Source organism: Aphelocoma coerulescens, chromosome 2, assembly GCF_041296385.1.
Source record: "Aphelocoma coerulescens isolate FSJ_1873_10779 chromosome 2, UR_Acoe_1.0, whole genome shotgun sequence".
NCBI classification, from domain to species: domain Eukaryota; kingdom Metazoa; phylum Chordata; class Aves; order Passeriformes; family Corvidae; genus Aphelocoma; species Aphelocoma coerulescens.
The window spans coordinates 76,297,171-76,312,439 of record NC_091015.1 but is presented as its reverse complement, the minus strand read 5'-3'; the positions used below and the strand labels follow the sequence as shown (position 1 = coordinate 76,312,439).

General features: G+C 41.4%; 1 protein-coding gene across 10 annotated transcripts in view; it reads left to right on the top strand.

Moving 5' to 3' along the window:
* HIVEP1 (HIVEP zinc finger 1) overlaps positions 1 to 15,269 on the top strand; it is a 129,014-nt gene that overhangs the window by 32,587 nt on the left and 81,158 nt on the right. The window contains exon 1 of one of the 10 annotated variants that reach the window (XM_069008099.1): positions 9,311 to 9,652. The exons of the other annotated variants lie outside the window; for them this stretch is intronic. Within the exon in view, the coding sequence (XP_068864200.1) occupies positions 9,613 to 9,652 (40 nt within the window). The 5' untranslated portion in view covers positions 9,311 to 9,612. Of the gene's footprint in view, positions 1 to 9,310; positions 9,653 to 15,269 lie in introns of those variants that run through there. 10 annotated transcript variants of the gene reach the window in all.

Sequence of the window (15,269 nt, the reverse complement as noted above, 5' to 3'; positions counted from 1 at the left end):
AGAGTGTGATATTGTTGATGCTTATCTAGCTTATTGTGTGCTGTAACTGCTAGCTCTCTTCCACAGAACTCCTGCCTAACTGGGAGAGTGCAAGTTGGGCAGTGGATGAAAGATAGAAACTTGGTTGTGAGGCAGGCCTGGAATAGTGAAACAGAAAAAGGGGTAACAGTGGCTTAGAGGAAAACTACCTGATTAAATACCTGAGTAAATATTTCACTGAGAAAAAAGGACAAAACATTGAATATTTTTTCGACAGTTACTGAAGCAGATGCCGAAGGGATTTTGGCATAAAATGTGCTGAAGTTCAGTTTGGGTATCAAGGTTATAAAGTGTTTGAGGCTAGGAGATTGCCAAAGAAATGTTTTGCTTGTATATGCAAGACAGTGTTCTTAATAGTATTAACACTAACATTTGCCTGCTTGCTCTGGTGCCTGCTGAAGTCTGTCACTTTGCAGCCCAAGCTGCTTTTCTGTGTTACTTCTTCATCTTCCTTGTGGAAAAAAATTCAGTTCAAGTGATATTTGTATAAAGCACTAGATAAATTCAGTTGGGTTTGTGTGTATGCATTTTCTTGTAACAATAGTAATTTTGTATGTTTCAGGAAGTGGTACTTTAGGCTTCTGTGTGGTCTTTTTATCCCACATATGGAATAGCAGTGTTGCCTTGCAGTGTCCAGAGTGGGAACCTATGCAGAGCAAGTCCCATGATGCTTTTGGTTATTTAGAATGTTCTACACATGCACAGTGAGTTTTTTCTTCCTGGAAAGAGGGGAAATCCTCACTCATTGAAACAATTTGTCTTCCACATTGGACCAAAAAAACATAGGTTTTTGTAGTGGGCTAAAATCCTGCAAAATTTCAGCACTGTATTTTTTCCAGTAATCCCAAGATTGTTTGTTCAGCTGCTTTCACTCAGTGTAGCATTTAATGAGAGTATTTATAAAAAAGAGAGGTGGCTAAGGCATGGAACTTTTTTTAAAGTTCTTTGACATATACTTGTTCTTTCGTACTCCTCTCCACATTGTGTGTGTGTAAAGGAGTGTGTGCGAGGCACTCCCAGGAGGGATGTCAGCAGTTTGTGCTCCTGAGTCAGCAGAAGTTGCTGGAAAAAGGACAGAAGTGCAGTAACTGCTGTGGCGAATGCCGCGCTTCGCGTTGTGTTGTCTGATCCCGATTATGGGTCTTAAGCCCCTACTGACAGCTGCAATCCCCTTGTTTATGAATCTGTTTCTAAATGCTTTCTTTCGGAGAGTCACGCAGCTATGACTGCACCCTGGTTCGTTTCGACATTTCCGCATTAGCCTGAAGGGAACTCTCTAAAACCTGCTACCCCACGCTGCTTCCACCCGCAGCGTGAAAGGGGATGGTTTCACAGTCCTGTGCAAGGACCGGAGGCTGGGGTGGATTTGGGAGCCAGGAAGGAAGGGCGCTCCATGGTGGCTGCAAAATCATGTCATCAAATATCAGCTATATTCCTTTGTAATTTCTGATCCAATTATTACTGACTTGGCCAAGGAGTGGGTTGAAATAATATGGGACTCTGGGAACTTCATGTCCCATTAGATCTTTCACCTTGGGCTACTTCGAACCAGAATGGCAAAAATTGAATTGAAATATATTGTTCAGTTCTGTGTATCTTTTCCACGCATGATGTGGTCTGGGTTAGGGGGTTGGGGTTGCTTTTTGTTTTGTTTTGTGTTTTTAAGTAGCTAACCATGTGAATCCACAAAGTAATGCACTTTATACTCCTACTTTGCTTCTGTCCTTGAGCATGTGCATTGCTACAAAGGGACAATCGCCTGTGGAATTGACCTGTGCTTCATCTTTCAAGGCCCGTGCATTGGTGACTACATTATTTGTTGTTTAGCATGTTCTGTGATCAGTGCTAAAATTTGAGTTGCACAGTTTGCAGAAATGCTGAGTAACTACTGTTTCCATGTTTCCATGTTATTTTGTTCTAAATAATTCAAAAAGATCCTTATACAAAGCTGTGGGCGCTCTCCTGCATAATTAATACTACAACAAAACCATGGCAGCATTAAAATGAATAGTCAAAAAGGAGCCCTGCCTGTCTGCTACCTACAGAGAAAATTCTGTCCTACTTTTTATTGCTCTGGAAAGGTCTCTACACCACCAGTTTAAAATAGATAGCTTTTGTAAAGTCCCTCAATTGGAATTTAAGGAAGGGTAAAAAGAGCAGGAGCAAAGAGCTGACATGCCCCTGGAGAGCTCAACAGAAGGAGCAGTGGATGCAAAGTGAAATCAAATCTCTGCTCTCAGGAAGGTGGGATCTATGTCCATTGGTTTTCATAAAGGTACAGTAGGGTTTGAGCCATGGGTGGAGGTTGGTGCAATAAGGCAAGTCTTGGGGTCACCCCAGCGAGTTAGCCACCAACTTTTCCTGAATTTTTTTGTAAAAGAACCCAACATAGGCTCACAATTGTGGCTGAATTATGATTTTTTTTTTTGATTGGTACACAAAATACTTTTGATGCTGGAAGTTAAGTTGAAAGTTAACAATGATTCCTTTGTAGCAGTCCCTTTTGAAATAGACAGTCCTGTATCTATAAGAAAACACTATGCGGAGGGATAAATTCTGCTTTCAAGTCTGTATTTTATATATAAATGTCTTATGAATCTTTTTTAAGCAATATATGTTAACAGGAATATTTACATAAGAAAAGGAAATAGGATTTTAAACTATTACATAGAATATATAAGTATCCCTGTCCTTGCTTGATTTTTTTTTCTTCAAATAATCAGCAGCCTTTGGCATTTCACACCCTTCTTACAGTAATTTTCAGTAATTTCTTCTTGAGTGCTGATACTTGGTTCTGTCTTTAGCTATTTATTACTAAAGTTTTTCTGAAAGCTTTTACATCCATATCCACTGGTCTGAAACTGCTTGGCTGCATTTTTGAAGTCCCCATCTTACTTAATTCCTATCACAACATTTCCTCAACTATGTCACCTTTTTTTGTTTGGTTGGTTTTTGGTTGGGTTTTTTTGTTTGGTTTTTTTTTTTTTTTTTTTTTATAGAAAATCACCGGTGTTCTCAGCTGTGGCTGTGCTGCCATATCCAGCAGCCTCATGGCAGGCTGTGACCTGATGAGAAGCACTTTCCCAGGCTGGTCTGAGAACACCAGTAATGGTGCTGGTTGCCTCTCCTGAGCCAAGTTTAGCACCAAGCACAAGGGGAACACCCAGGCCGTGCGAACATCACCGCCTCAGGCCCATCACAGGCTGCATTGCCTCATGTCATGCAGTGCTGTTGTTGGTTATTAAAGACATCCATGCTGTCATGTTGGCAGCCTACCAGACCTGTCTTCTTCCAGCTGAGCCTCAAGGCTTATTGTATCAGAGCTCAAGAGAGACATGCCTGCCTTATCTGTGTGCTGGTGGTGTCAGTCAGATGGGTGATGTGGGTAACTGGCCACTCTTGATCACTTATTTTGTGCCTGACTTAAGGGCTGCAGTAGATCCTAGTTCAGGGGAGTGATGCATGTGGGCAATGGGCAATGGGGTTGAAATCTCAGCCTGATGACAGTGAGGAGAGGTACTGTTTGCTGAATCCCCACAGTTGGACCCATGACAGTGATACACCAAGAACTTGTAATGAATCCTGTCAGTCATTCCATCCCTGCTTGACATGTCCATTTCCTATACCTTAGTGCTCAGGGGGAGCCCAATCACTACCCGCAGCGACTCCTTCCTTCTTCACCTTCATTTTCCACCCCTGTGTAGTCTGGGCAGGCAAGACACTTTTTGAAGGAAAGAACCTTGATTTGGACCAACATGTAGAAATCCATGCTGGTGAAACAGCATTAGCATAGAGTGAGAGCCAGTCTGTCGTCATCTTCCATGAAGTAACTGCAAAGTTGTGTCATAAATACGTGCAGTTCTGATTGTCACTGCAGAACATGCTGTGTGACAGACAGCCTTGCTTAGAGGTCTGTATCTTAGGGATTGTGTTGAGTCATAAAGTTGATAATCTAAATGTAAATAATAGTTGATGCATGTAAAAATTTGAATTTCATTAGGTGGAGGTTTTTAGATTTGAACAAATGAATTATTTTTTTCATGTAATGCTGTAACATGCTTACTAGCTTTGGCAAAGAGTTTTTCCCCTGATACAGAGATAGCAGATACTAATAAGCAAGCAGACAAGGTTATGCAGCAAGGGGGTATTTTAATCATCTTTGTTTTGCAGCAGACAGGCCAGAGTGAGGTACCTCTTAGAAACAATCTACTTCACTGATACTTTGCTTCAACAGATTGACATCATCTCAGGAAAGAAAATAACTGTTTGCTATTCCTGTCATAGACTTCTTTCAATCACTGCGACAGATGTTCCAAGCATGTTGTTCCTCTGTTAGGTTTCTTTAGTAGTAAAAATACTGCAGTCTAAATATAGTTTAAATTGGTTGAGGTACCTTGTTTGAATATGATTCAAAATTGTGTTATACGTGGTTTAAATCAGAGTGCAACAGGACAAAACCATTGGAAAGTCTAGTTAAGATCATTTCAAACCCAGGTAGGAATTTTTATTCAATCATATTTAAAGTGAAGTGCTGTCTTTTTCTAATATATCTTGCAATCCAATTTAGGATGAACCTGGATAACAATGAACTTCCCTCCCCCTGCTCATTATTTGGCATTCCCTTGGATAAAAAATAGGACAAATAGTTAAAGAGTCCTCATTTCCTGTATCTGCAGTGTTGTCTTTTGTGCCAGCTGAATGTTCTACATCAGGAATATACAGATTTTATCATCCTTTTTTTTCAATGAAACAGAGTTTCGCGTTCAGGAACAGTTGAGGTGGCTGAGATTAGAGAACCAGTACACATGCACAAGGTACCTATTATTCCTTTGGGGACTTTGGAAGCTGAGAAGGCTGCTGCCCTTATGACCCCCCCTTTCCTCTAATAGTGAGTTCCAGTTCAAAGCTCTTCTCTGTCATCTTTCCTGCTCATTCACTTCTGGAGGTCACTGGGAGAGCTAACAGGATGATGCAGGCTGAGTTCTGCTGGTGGTAAATAGCTCCTCCTTTTTATTCTCCCACTCATTTTGTACCTAGGTGCTTGGTTGCTGCTCATGTGGCCCACTTTTTGAGACCACTGGGTTGGGAGTACAGCTTCCTGCCTGGAACTGGGTCACAGTGGTGTGACAGTAACTCCACTGGTGTGTGTCCCTTCCAAGCGCAATTCCAGTCAGTGACGTTGATTGGGGGAATGCTCGTTTTGATACTGGCTGGCTGAAGCTTTCTGCTCCCTCTTTCTGACACGTATACAGATGAAGTTGCTAAATTGCGTTGTCTGGGACAAGGTGCTCTTTTGTTTCCAAAAATGATGAGTAAAGAAACAAAGTTCAAGGTTTATTTCGTCACTTGGACTTTTACTGCAGTGATAGAGACTGGGAGTTCGGTTTTAGAAAATGGAGATCCTCAGTTTGTAATCTATTCTTGTTTCATTGCTAGTTAACTTTATTTAATAGATTGGTAAAATAATCCTCCAAGAAGGAAGTAAATGTAGGGAGATACAGGTGCAACGACCTCCAGTGCCCAATGACACCGGGAACAGTTAGCATCCCTCGTTTTGTGCCTGTTTTGTGGGGGAGGAGAGAAAAGCTCATGTGGTAATCACAAGCTGCCAGGTCATTGCAAGTAATCTGGTGCCAGCAGTAACACTCTCTTCAAGGTCCTGCTTCTGTGGGAAAACTCACTGGTGGTTAACTTGAGCATCCAATTTTGAGCCTTCACAGAGGAGAGTGATTCACGTATGCTTTGATTTGAAGCCATTTGGGCCCTGCTATGATCTCACATAAGGAGACATTTTCTTCTAGGTTTGGTTTACAAATTTGGAGTTGGGATCACTCACATCGATCTTTTTCTTTGGTTTCAAGCTTCTTTCTGAAGCAGTGAAGGTTGTTGTTGCTTACTTACTAATTTCTTCATCATATTTGTATTGATTTAGTGCCCATATGTATTTAAGCTGTGAGAACAGTGAGAAAGACTTTGAACATCTAATTTCCCCCCTTTTTAATTCTTGTAATTAAACAGAAATTCTATAGCATTCACCCAAGGAGTAACTTTGTAAAGTTCATGGCTAATTTCACTATCCATGGACAGCTGTACTTTTTGGGCTTTTTTGGCAGCATGGTCATGGCCTTCTCTTAATTGTTTCTATGACAATTTTTTATTTGGTTTGGCTTATAGTGAAAGAATGAAAGGGTTCTTCAGCATTCAAAGAGGCTGCCTAGGGAAGTGGTTGAGTCACCATCCCTGGAAGTATTTAAAAGATGTGTATACATGGCACTTAGACACATAGTTGAGTGGTGGACTTGTCAGCACCATGTTAGCTGTTGGACTCAATGATCTTAAAGGTATTTCTAACCTAAATGATTAAATGGCTCTAAGATCCAACCTACTACTTCGAGTTTGCTTCCCTGTTTGAAGGGCTGAGTGAGGCACGTCAGAACAGCTGAGGTATCTGAGTTTCAAACTTCATCTCTTTTGTCCAGCTTCCATGCCAAGTATAGCAGCATGGTGAGACCTTTAGTTCTTGAAAGGTAGATTAGTTATTTAGGGACAGACATTTGAGATTATTCTTTATTTCTTTGTCCTTATTTGTTTATAACAACAAGGTTTCCAGGAAGAAGATGCTGCCTTTAGTTCAGGATTTAGTACGGCAAATTACTGCAAGTGAGAAGAAGTTAAGTTTCCTGGAGGTGAATGTAGCAAAAGTGTTCCTGCCTGCCTGTAGCATTTAGATATATCTAGAAAGAATGGGAAACACCCTGACCTTAAAGTAACCTTCTGCTCTTATACTTTGCCACCTGTCTCAAGACCTGCAATAGAAGATTTGACTGCTTCTCACAAGCTCTTCTACCTAGGTTATCTCCCAGAAAGGAAAAAAGAAGAGTTATATAACAGCATTTTCCTCAAAAACTGTGTTATAGAATTCAACCAAAACCCTGATTTTAGCTCCAGTAGAAGTCTAAAGCTGGCACAAACTGTTTTTCCAAGGTCCCTTTTTCTGTGTGTACAAAGAAAGTAAATGAACCAATAGTTGAGTATGTGGGGTAGAATATTCCTAAATGGCAGCAAGGAGAGTGGTTCTTGGTAAGAGCCACAACCACCGATTCACTGCTTGGTGAGCTTTCCTCCTCCATCAGGGGATACAATTTGTCAGAAATCACCAGTGGACAGCTTGGAGGAGAGGAGAGGAAATGCGCTGTGATACAGAAACAGAACCCGTTTCAGAGATGATACCTTCCTGTTGAACATTAATGAACTGCAGCGGTTGTATGTAAGGTTTGTGGCTTGTTACATATGCTTAGCTTGCCAAAAGTTTCTTGGGGCATTCAGGGCAGGCAGTGTCATTTGTGCAAGAGGCAGAGCTCAGCCTGTGGATGTAACACTGACCTTACTTGAACTAATAAATAGCTGTTTTATCCATGACCTTTAATAGCTGAAATGTGTACACCATCTACAGACTTTTTCAGGTTTGCTTCAAAAGAGATCGGTGGATAAAGCATATGTATGTATGTATGCAGTGCTCTGTGTGATCCTTTCTGGCACATCAAGGGAATTCCAGAGTTTAGGAGTAGCAGAGCAATCACTTTTCCGTGTGCTCTTTCTTCCTCATGAGAGGTGTTCATTCATAGGGATGCACGGTTGATCTTAAAGAAAAAAAAATAAAACACGACAGAATGTAATGTTGGGCTTTATCCTCCTAATGTAAAATAAGACTTACCTTCTGTTTGCATTCTCTGGTTTAATTTGAAAGAAAACAGAGACAATATTAAAATATAATGAGGGCAATTCATTTTGTGCTTCACAGTGGCTCAGATTTAGAAGACAAAAACCCCACCTTAATCAGCACAGTACTTAAGGGCTCCCTGTAAGAAGGTTGTGCTTAACCTTCAGCAAACGCTTATGGGCTGTCCTGAATAATAATGGATTTAAGCACATGCTTAAGTGTTTTCCTGAAGGAAGACCTAAGCATCTTCTCAAGTGTTAGACTACAGCTTCATTTACCTTATTCATAAATCCCAGCATCAGAAGCAAACTTTTCTTTCATCTCTTGGCAGATATTTGGGTGTATAGATTTTTCCACCTCCGTTTGCCCTGCTTTCTGTGGCTCTCTTGCTGCAATCTGATCAGCCCAGGCTGACCTTCAGGGGTGCTCCACATGGTTCGGGAGCCTGCCCGCATGGCTCCGATTGCACGATCAAAGTCCATACCTTGCCTTTCATCTGCCGGCTCTCTGCCCTTCTCAGGGTTATTAATTTGAAGAACTCAAAGGCGCAACCCCTTTCTGCTGCGCCTGTTCCCGGGGAAGTAGGAATGGGAATTGGCGGGTTGTCCAACGGCTTGGCTTTGGTCAGGTTTCCATGGTGGGAGGTGGGATTGGAGCGGGTTAAATCTGCACCAGCTGGTTCTTGGTTGGCTGTCGGAAATGCAAAGAAAAAAAAACAGGAGAGGAAAAAAAACCCACCAAACCAACCCTACAAAAAATATGGGGGGAGGGGAAAAAAGAAAAAAAAAGAAGGGAGGGAAAGGAGAAAACAAGAAGAAAGAGGGGAAAACAAAATAAAGAAGGCAGAAAATGGGAAGAAAAAAGGGGGGAAGGAAAAAGAGGAAATAGGGGTGCAAAGGGGTAAAAATTTAAAAAGAGTAAACAAGAAAAAGGGAAAAAATAAATGAAAAGGGGGAAGTAAAACAAAAAATGGAAAAAAGAAAAGAGAAAAAAGGACAAGAACGAAAAAAAGGAGAAAAGCGGAGAAAGAAAAAAAAAAAATCACAGGAAAAAGGGAGAAAAAAGAAGAGAAAAAAAAGGAAGAAAAGAAGGGGGGGAAGGGAAGGGAAAAAGCAGGGGCTGGGGGAAGCGCGCAGCCGAGCAGCCCGCAGCGCCCCGAGGGGCCGACGAGAGCCCCAGGCCGGAGCCGCGGCCGGGCCGCCCGAGGCCGCTGCGGGCGCTGCGGGGGGGCCCGGCCTTGCGCGGGGCCGGGCGCGCGCCTCTTGCGTAAGCGGCGGCCCCGCCGCCCTCCCGGTGGTGGCGTTGCCATGGCGAGATAGCGGGGGAGGATTCCTGGGATCAGTAAGCCGGGGGAGAAGGACAGATTACGTCTTAACCCGGCACTCCGCGGCACCTAACGTGATGTGGCAGGGTCGCCCAGGTGTCCCGGGAGGGTGACCCGGCGGGCAGCCCCGGGCTGTTGCAGGCATCGTTTTAAATAAAATAAAGCTGGGAGGGAGGGGGGGGTTGGCTCTCTGGGTAAGAGGATTAGATGCGTTCGCATGGGGGCCAGGATGAGAAAAATACCGCAAGGCTTGAGGGAGGTGGGATTGAGGAATTGGCCTCGATGGAAACGGGAGGCATCCTTCTTTATGAACATTCCTAGTGCCTGCTGAGAACTGCCTGGCAGGTGCTGGAAGGGGATTCTTTTAATCTTCATCTGCATATTGTATTATCACATTTAGTTGTCAGTATTTTAATTGTAAGATGTGCACATAAACACACCCTGAGAATCTCTAAGCAGTGAGTCCAAGTACCAGCCCTATGCTGATACCGAGCCTAGATCAAATAATTGACAGATGTCTTTTACATGAATGGAAGGAATGACGGGAGAAGGCATCAGTGTCTGCTTGGGTAAGTTTCCTTTCCATTATCTTTAATCATTATTAGTGTTTTGCACCGTCTCTTCCTCAATGTCAGAATGGGAGCAGTCAACTCTGGTGGGGTCTTCTTGTGCTTTTGATCTTCTCGCTACTCTTTGCCTGCTGGAATTCCTAGAAGCAGGTGAGAATTAATTGAACCCTTTTGCTGTGGGCTCTTCTTTTTTGCTGCGAGGATGTCATTAGTGCAGGCAAAAACTTTATAAATTCTGATGTTTGATTTTAAGTTTGGAAAAGATGATGTCTGGTCTAGAATAGAGTACAAAAAATACTGGTCTGCAAATTACTGTGTTGTAAACACATTTTTTAAGAGAGCAGACCCTACCTGTGTTAATAATAATATTCATTGCCAGGAAACAGATGGGGGGGGGGGGGGAAATCTTAAGTGAATTTGACATTCTTAAACAGTTTTACAGCAGTGGGATAAGAAATGTAAGAGAGAACACTACTGGGAAATGAGCTTGCGTTACACCCACAGAGCATTTACTGTACATTAGTTATAACCCTGTTGTTTTTGTTGCCTGCAATTAATTGAGTAATTTCTTCCATGACTGAAACTGCAGGTTAAGCATGTTTGCTTTGAAAGCCAGTCTTCTGAATCGAGACAGCTTTTGCACTTACCATACATTAACAAGCTCTTGCAAAGTACATTTTGTGTGCTATGGTTATGAATTCCTGAAAGGTATCGGTGGGGGTTAATTCACTGTTATATAAACAGCCAATAACAGCTTCCGATTGTACTGGAATTGCTCTAAAATAGTTGTTAGCTTCAAGGCTATTATGGGCAAAAAGGCATTCCACTTTTGCAAATATTATTTCTATGAAAAAAACAGAAATGGACTACAAGAACTCTAAAGTATTGAAGTGAGGACACTGCTGTATAAATAGGCAAAGCTCTAGTGTAGCTTTACCACTGGATTTTACAACTCTGACAAGGCCTTTACCTCCCAGTCCTACTTGGAAACCAACAAAATCTCAACCAAACCAGTTTTCCAGAAGCTGAGCATTTATTGTATGAAGACATTTGAGAAGAGCATCATTGCTTTAGTTAGCAAAACCTGCCTGCTACCTGTGTGCACGCATGCTGATATTCTGAAAAAGTAGAAGTCAGAGCTGGCATCACAAATAGCCAAGTCTTAGAGCTGTACTGAACTGTGGGAGCACAGGGGCAGCATGGGGAGCCAGAAGTTGGAATTTATTGCAGCAGGGTTATGCGGCAGTTCAGCTCACTCCAGGCGGTGCAGGAAGGAGCTGAGAATCAGTTTCTGAGCTCCCTGGCCAGGAAGCAGGGGTGCCTGGAGGGTGGAAGATATGCCTGCAGCCATTTCAGGTGCCTTCTGATTTTGAAACTTTGCATGGGGAATTTGCTAGATACTTTTGTTGTTGGACTGTTTATTTAGCAAAGCAGGCCTGGTACCTGTTGAAGCAGCCTGCAAAATTGGCTCTGTCCTCTCTGGGCATGAGCAGTAGTTGTTTGCTCAGAGAACTGGAAGTGTTTGGATATGAGAACTTTGCTTGCATTTAGACATCCCCCAAACTAGTTTACACCTTGTCTTTTCAGGAACTGGAAATACTGCTTCTGCTGCATTTCTAGAAGTAAAAGAGTACAGCAAGGGGTTTTATGCGTAATTCAGCTGGTTTTTGCATATGACTGTTCATACTGACAGCTACTTTCCAAAAGATGAAGTAACTTTATGTTTTGATTGTTTCAGCTTTAGGATTTGACCCCTGTTTATTTTAAATGCAGTATTGTTCTGCATCACCAGCAGTTATTTATTTAGGTGTCTGAGGGAAACACATGACTTGGCATTAGCCTTTCTTTTCCTCCCATCTCCCCTGACCCCAAAGTAGTTCAGCCTGAAACTTGAAAAGTCAATCACAGTTACCTTGGCAAAGTTATAAACAAATTAAGATGGATGAAGCCTGACCTTAAAATTATTTCAGATAGGCTGAGCACATGCAGCCAAGAGCATTAATTGCTGCTGTTTTCGCAGCTACCTTTGACAGCGTAGGGTTTCAGTAAATAATTCCTCCTTGAAGGAAGTGAGACGTGCCGTGTCATCTATTTCACTTCTGAAGCCTTTCTGAAATTCCCTGGATTGTGTTAATTGATGTTGTGTAGATAAGTCTTTCAGATATTTTCATTTGCCTGACATGGGACTAGTCCATCTCTGTATCTTTATTTTGGTATATGTATGCTTTTCATACATATAACAAAATTACATGTTTGTGCACTGTTTAAAAATGGCAGACCCTTACTACAGTCAATATAGTTTTAATGGAATTAATGACATTTTAAATTAAGAAGAATTTTTGCTCATTTGTCTGTTATGTACCATGATTTGGTTACAAACCCCAGCAGTGCTGATGGCCCTGGAGACAATAGATGACAGGACATGGCACATACTGGAGGATCAGCTGTTAATGTTGCTTCATCCAGTCCTGCTTGTGTTGCGAAGAGACCTTTAGGAGGTGCTTATAGCTCAACCATGGAATTTATTTAGAGAGAGATTTCAGAAGAACACCAAGCACAAATCTTCCCATATTTTCAAGGGGTTTTTTGTGATATTAAATCTGATGGTGCACATTTTTGTAGAGTATTTTACCTAAATATTTGCAAGTTATCTTTCATCCAGAAAATGGGTAGTACAGGGAGATTGAGAAGCATGAATAAGGCTTTTGAATCTTAATGAAGCTAGCCCAGCCAGAGGGGAAGTGTCAGGTGGGAGGCAGAGCTGTCCTTAAAGAACCAATTGGGTTTCTTTTGGTGTGGTCTAAGTGTCCATTTGAGATACTGTACAGGTTTACCATAGTGTTCCAGTCTTTACTTGTTTGGGTTTTCTATGTTATAAAGTATATGTAAACCACTTCATACTGAATGCAGTAAGATTTCATTTTGGTTGAACATCCATGCTTTATTATATGTCTTTATCATCATTGCAAGATAATATCAGGGCTTTATTACTTAATAATAAGTTTTATCTTTAAAGATCATTTTCTAAAAGATTGAAATGGGTTGTTACCTCACCTAGGAATTATGAATGTGATTGTTGGGAGCACCTGAGAGTTGAGTTAGATGAATGCTGTTTTAATTGGCAGGAGATTACCTGTTTCTGTGGGAAAATGAATTAGTTAAAACCCATCACCAAGGCCTTTTGAAAATTCTTAACTGTATTATGAAGATTATTGATTTTGAAGTTAATGACTACAAGTTGGAAGAAGAGGCTACTTTCTAAGTACCCCAGTTTTGCATTGTCCATACAATAATAGGTTTACACTGTATTTAGGAGATGCATACAAAAGCCAGTTGTGTTTTTGCAAAAGGATTTTAGCAGTAGCTTTGTGTGGGCCCACTCTGAGACAATCTAATAGGGTCTGATTTTCAGAAAGTTCCTTGCTGAAAACTATGCTGGTTTAGGAGAACTGTGGTTATGCACTTTGACTCGTTAGCTGTTTTTGAAGTCTCTGGTCTCAGTAGTTAGTACTACCTGTCAGAATGTGTAAGGGCAGGAGGAGTTTGTGACCACCCTTGGATGCAATAATAATACATGATGAGACACTGGCGCAGGTTGCCCGGAGAAGCTCTGGATGCCCCATCCTTGGAAGTGTCCAAGGCCAGGTTGAATGAGGCTTTGAGCAGCCTGGTCTAGTGGAAGGTTTCCCTGCCTGTGGCAGGGGGATTGGAACTAGATGATCTTTAAGATCCTTTCCAACCCAAACCATTCCATGATTCTATAAAATAGCAGTAAAAAGCTGCCTTTAAATGTTTGTGTGTCATTGGAAAGGGCACCGGTAAATGAGAAGATATGGTCAGGAGGGCAGGCAAGGGGTTAATTTTAGAGTATGTTCTATGTAAGTAGTTGGCAATAAAGTGTCTAAATACCTCTGTAAGACTTCATGTGTGCAGCCACTATGTTCCTTAGGAATATAATTATCTTTCCAATAAATTCTTGGAGCGTGGAAATGTTGTTTTACGGACTGGAACTATAAAGTACACAGGAAGGTTGTGTTGGGCGTTGGTACCAAACTCACATATCCCATGACAAGTTCCTAAACCAGAGACCAGACTTCCCCTCACTAAGAAATTCCCTGTGATGTTTCACCCTCACCTCTCCATCATCATCCCACACATTCTCTTCTGCCTTCCTATCACTGAGCTATGTGGTCAAAAACAAGAATCCCCTTCCCTTTTCCTGCTTGCTTTAAAAGAGGGAATTTGGAGCTTCTGGTAGGTGACTTGCTGCCTGCTTTTTTTACTGCTCTGTGCCTGGACATTTTCCAAGGCAGTCAGTCCTCACTTTCATCTACGCCCTGGGATTCCACAGGTGCGATGGAGAAGTGAACCTTTGTGTGAGATTTGGCTGGTTTGCAGTCTCTTGCCACAGGGGAATGGAAGTAATAACAAGGGAGTTCCCACAGATATGTGGATGTTGTGGGGTTGTGCCAGGAAGTTTTGGTTTCCTAATAAAATTGAAAGATGAATTTCTGGTTCTCTCAAAATCCTCGGGAACTTTATAGTCAGCCTGTCTGAATTTTGGTGAAGAGTCAAATGCTCACCTAAGACTGGAGCATGGGCTTGGGGAAGGCATTTCAGCTTCCCTGTGAGATATTCACCTGTGTGCGCCTGTGTACTGCTGTAAGCGATGGCTGGAGAGATAACAAAGAAAAAGCCCTGCATTTTGACATCCATAATTGTAGCTTTACAATGGCTACCATGTTGTTAGTGCAAAAAGCAAAACATAGCCCTATTGAAATTGCTTAAAACAGGTGTATTTTCAGAAGGAGTCCCCTGGACAGTAGTAAATTTGTTCACAGATTAGAATAAGCAATAGATATTAAATCCCCTTCTAATAAGTGTGTGCCAAGCCATTCCTTGTGGGTATGTCAGATGACCTTCAGAGTAGATTTGTACTGTACTCAAACATCTACAATTAAAGCTCATTGAAATTAGATTCGTAGGACATAGTTTACGTTATTTTTAGAAGTGTGACTTTGTTTTCCTTTATAACTTGTATTTAATGGGGAAAAAACCAACAAAAATTCAAATGTTAGAAAACTCAAAATTTGTCATATTTCTATAGTTTTTCAGTTTTTCTGAAATTAAAATGTGTGTTAAATCAGAGATTCACTGTTACATGTTTTAAAGACTTTGCACTGAATTTCAGTTTTCAAAGTCTGCATGGCTTCTAGTTTAAATTAATAAAAAACTTGAAGGAAAGCTTTGGTCAAATGTTTTTTGAGTTTTTTTGTTGGGTTTTTTTAGGAAAGATGAAACTGGTCATTCCAGAAAATATTTTGTAATGTAGAACTTGCTGAAGCTCTTCCTTTCCACAAATACCTTAGATTTTGGTAGTGAATTTTGTCTCACAATTTTTTTTTGTTTTGGCAGATTCCCTCTGGCAGCATCTTTTTTTCATCTCCTTTGGAACTTACAGTTTCAGGGGAAGATAGGTGTCAGCCACCATATACTATAGCCAAACAATGTGTCTTTTTGTAATATTAGAATGGGAGAAATGGCCAGCTGATCATTAAAGAAAATTGAATTTAGGATTTCAAAATTCTGGAATATCTTAGTAAGAGTCCCTGTACTG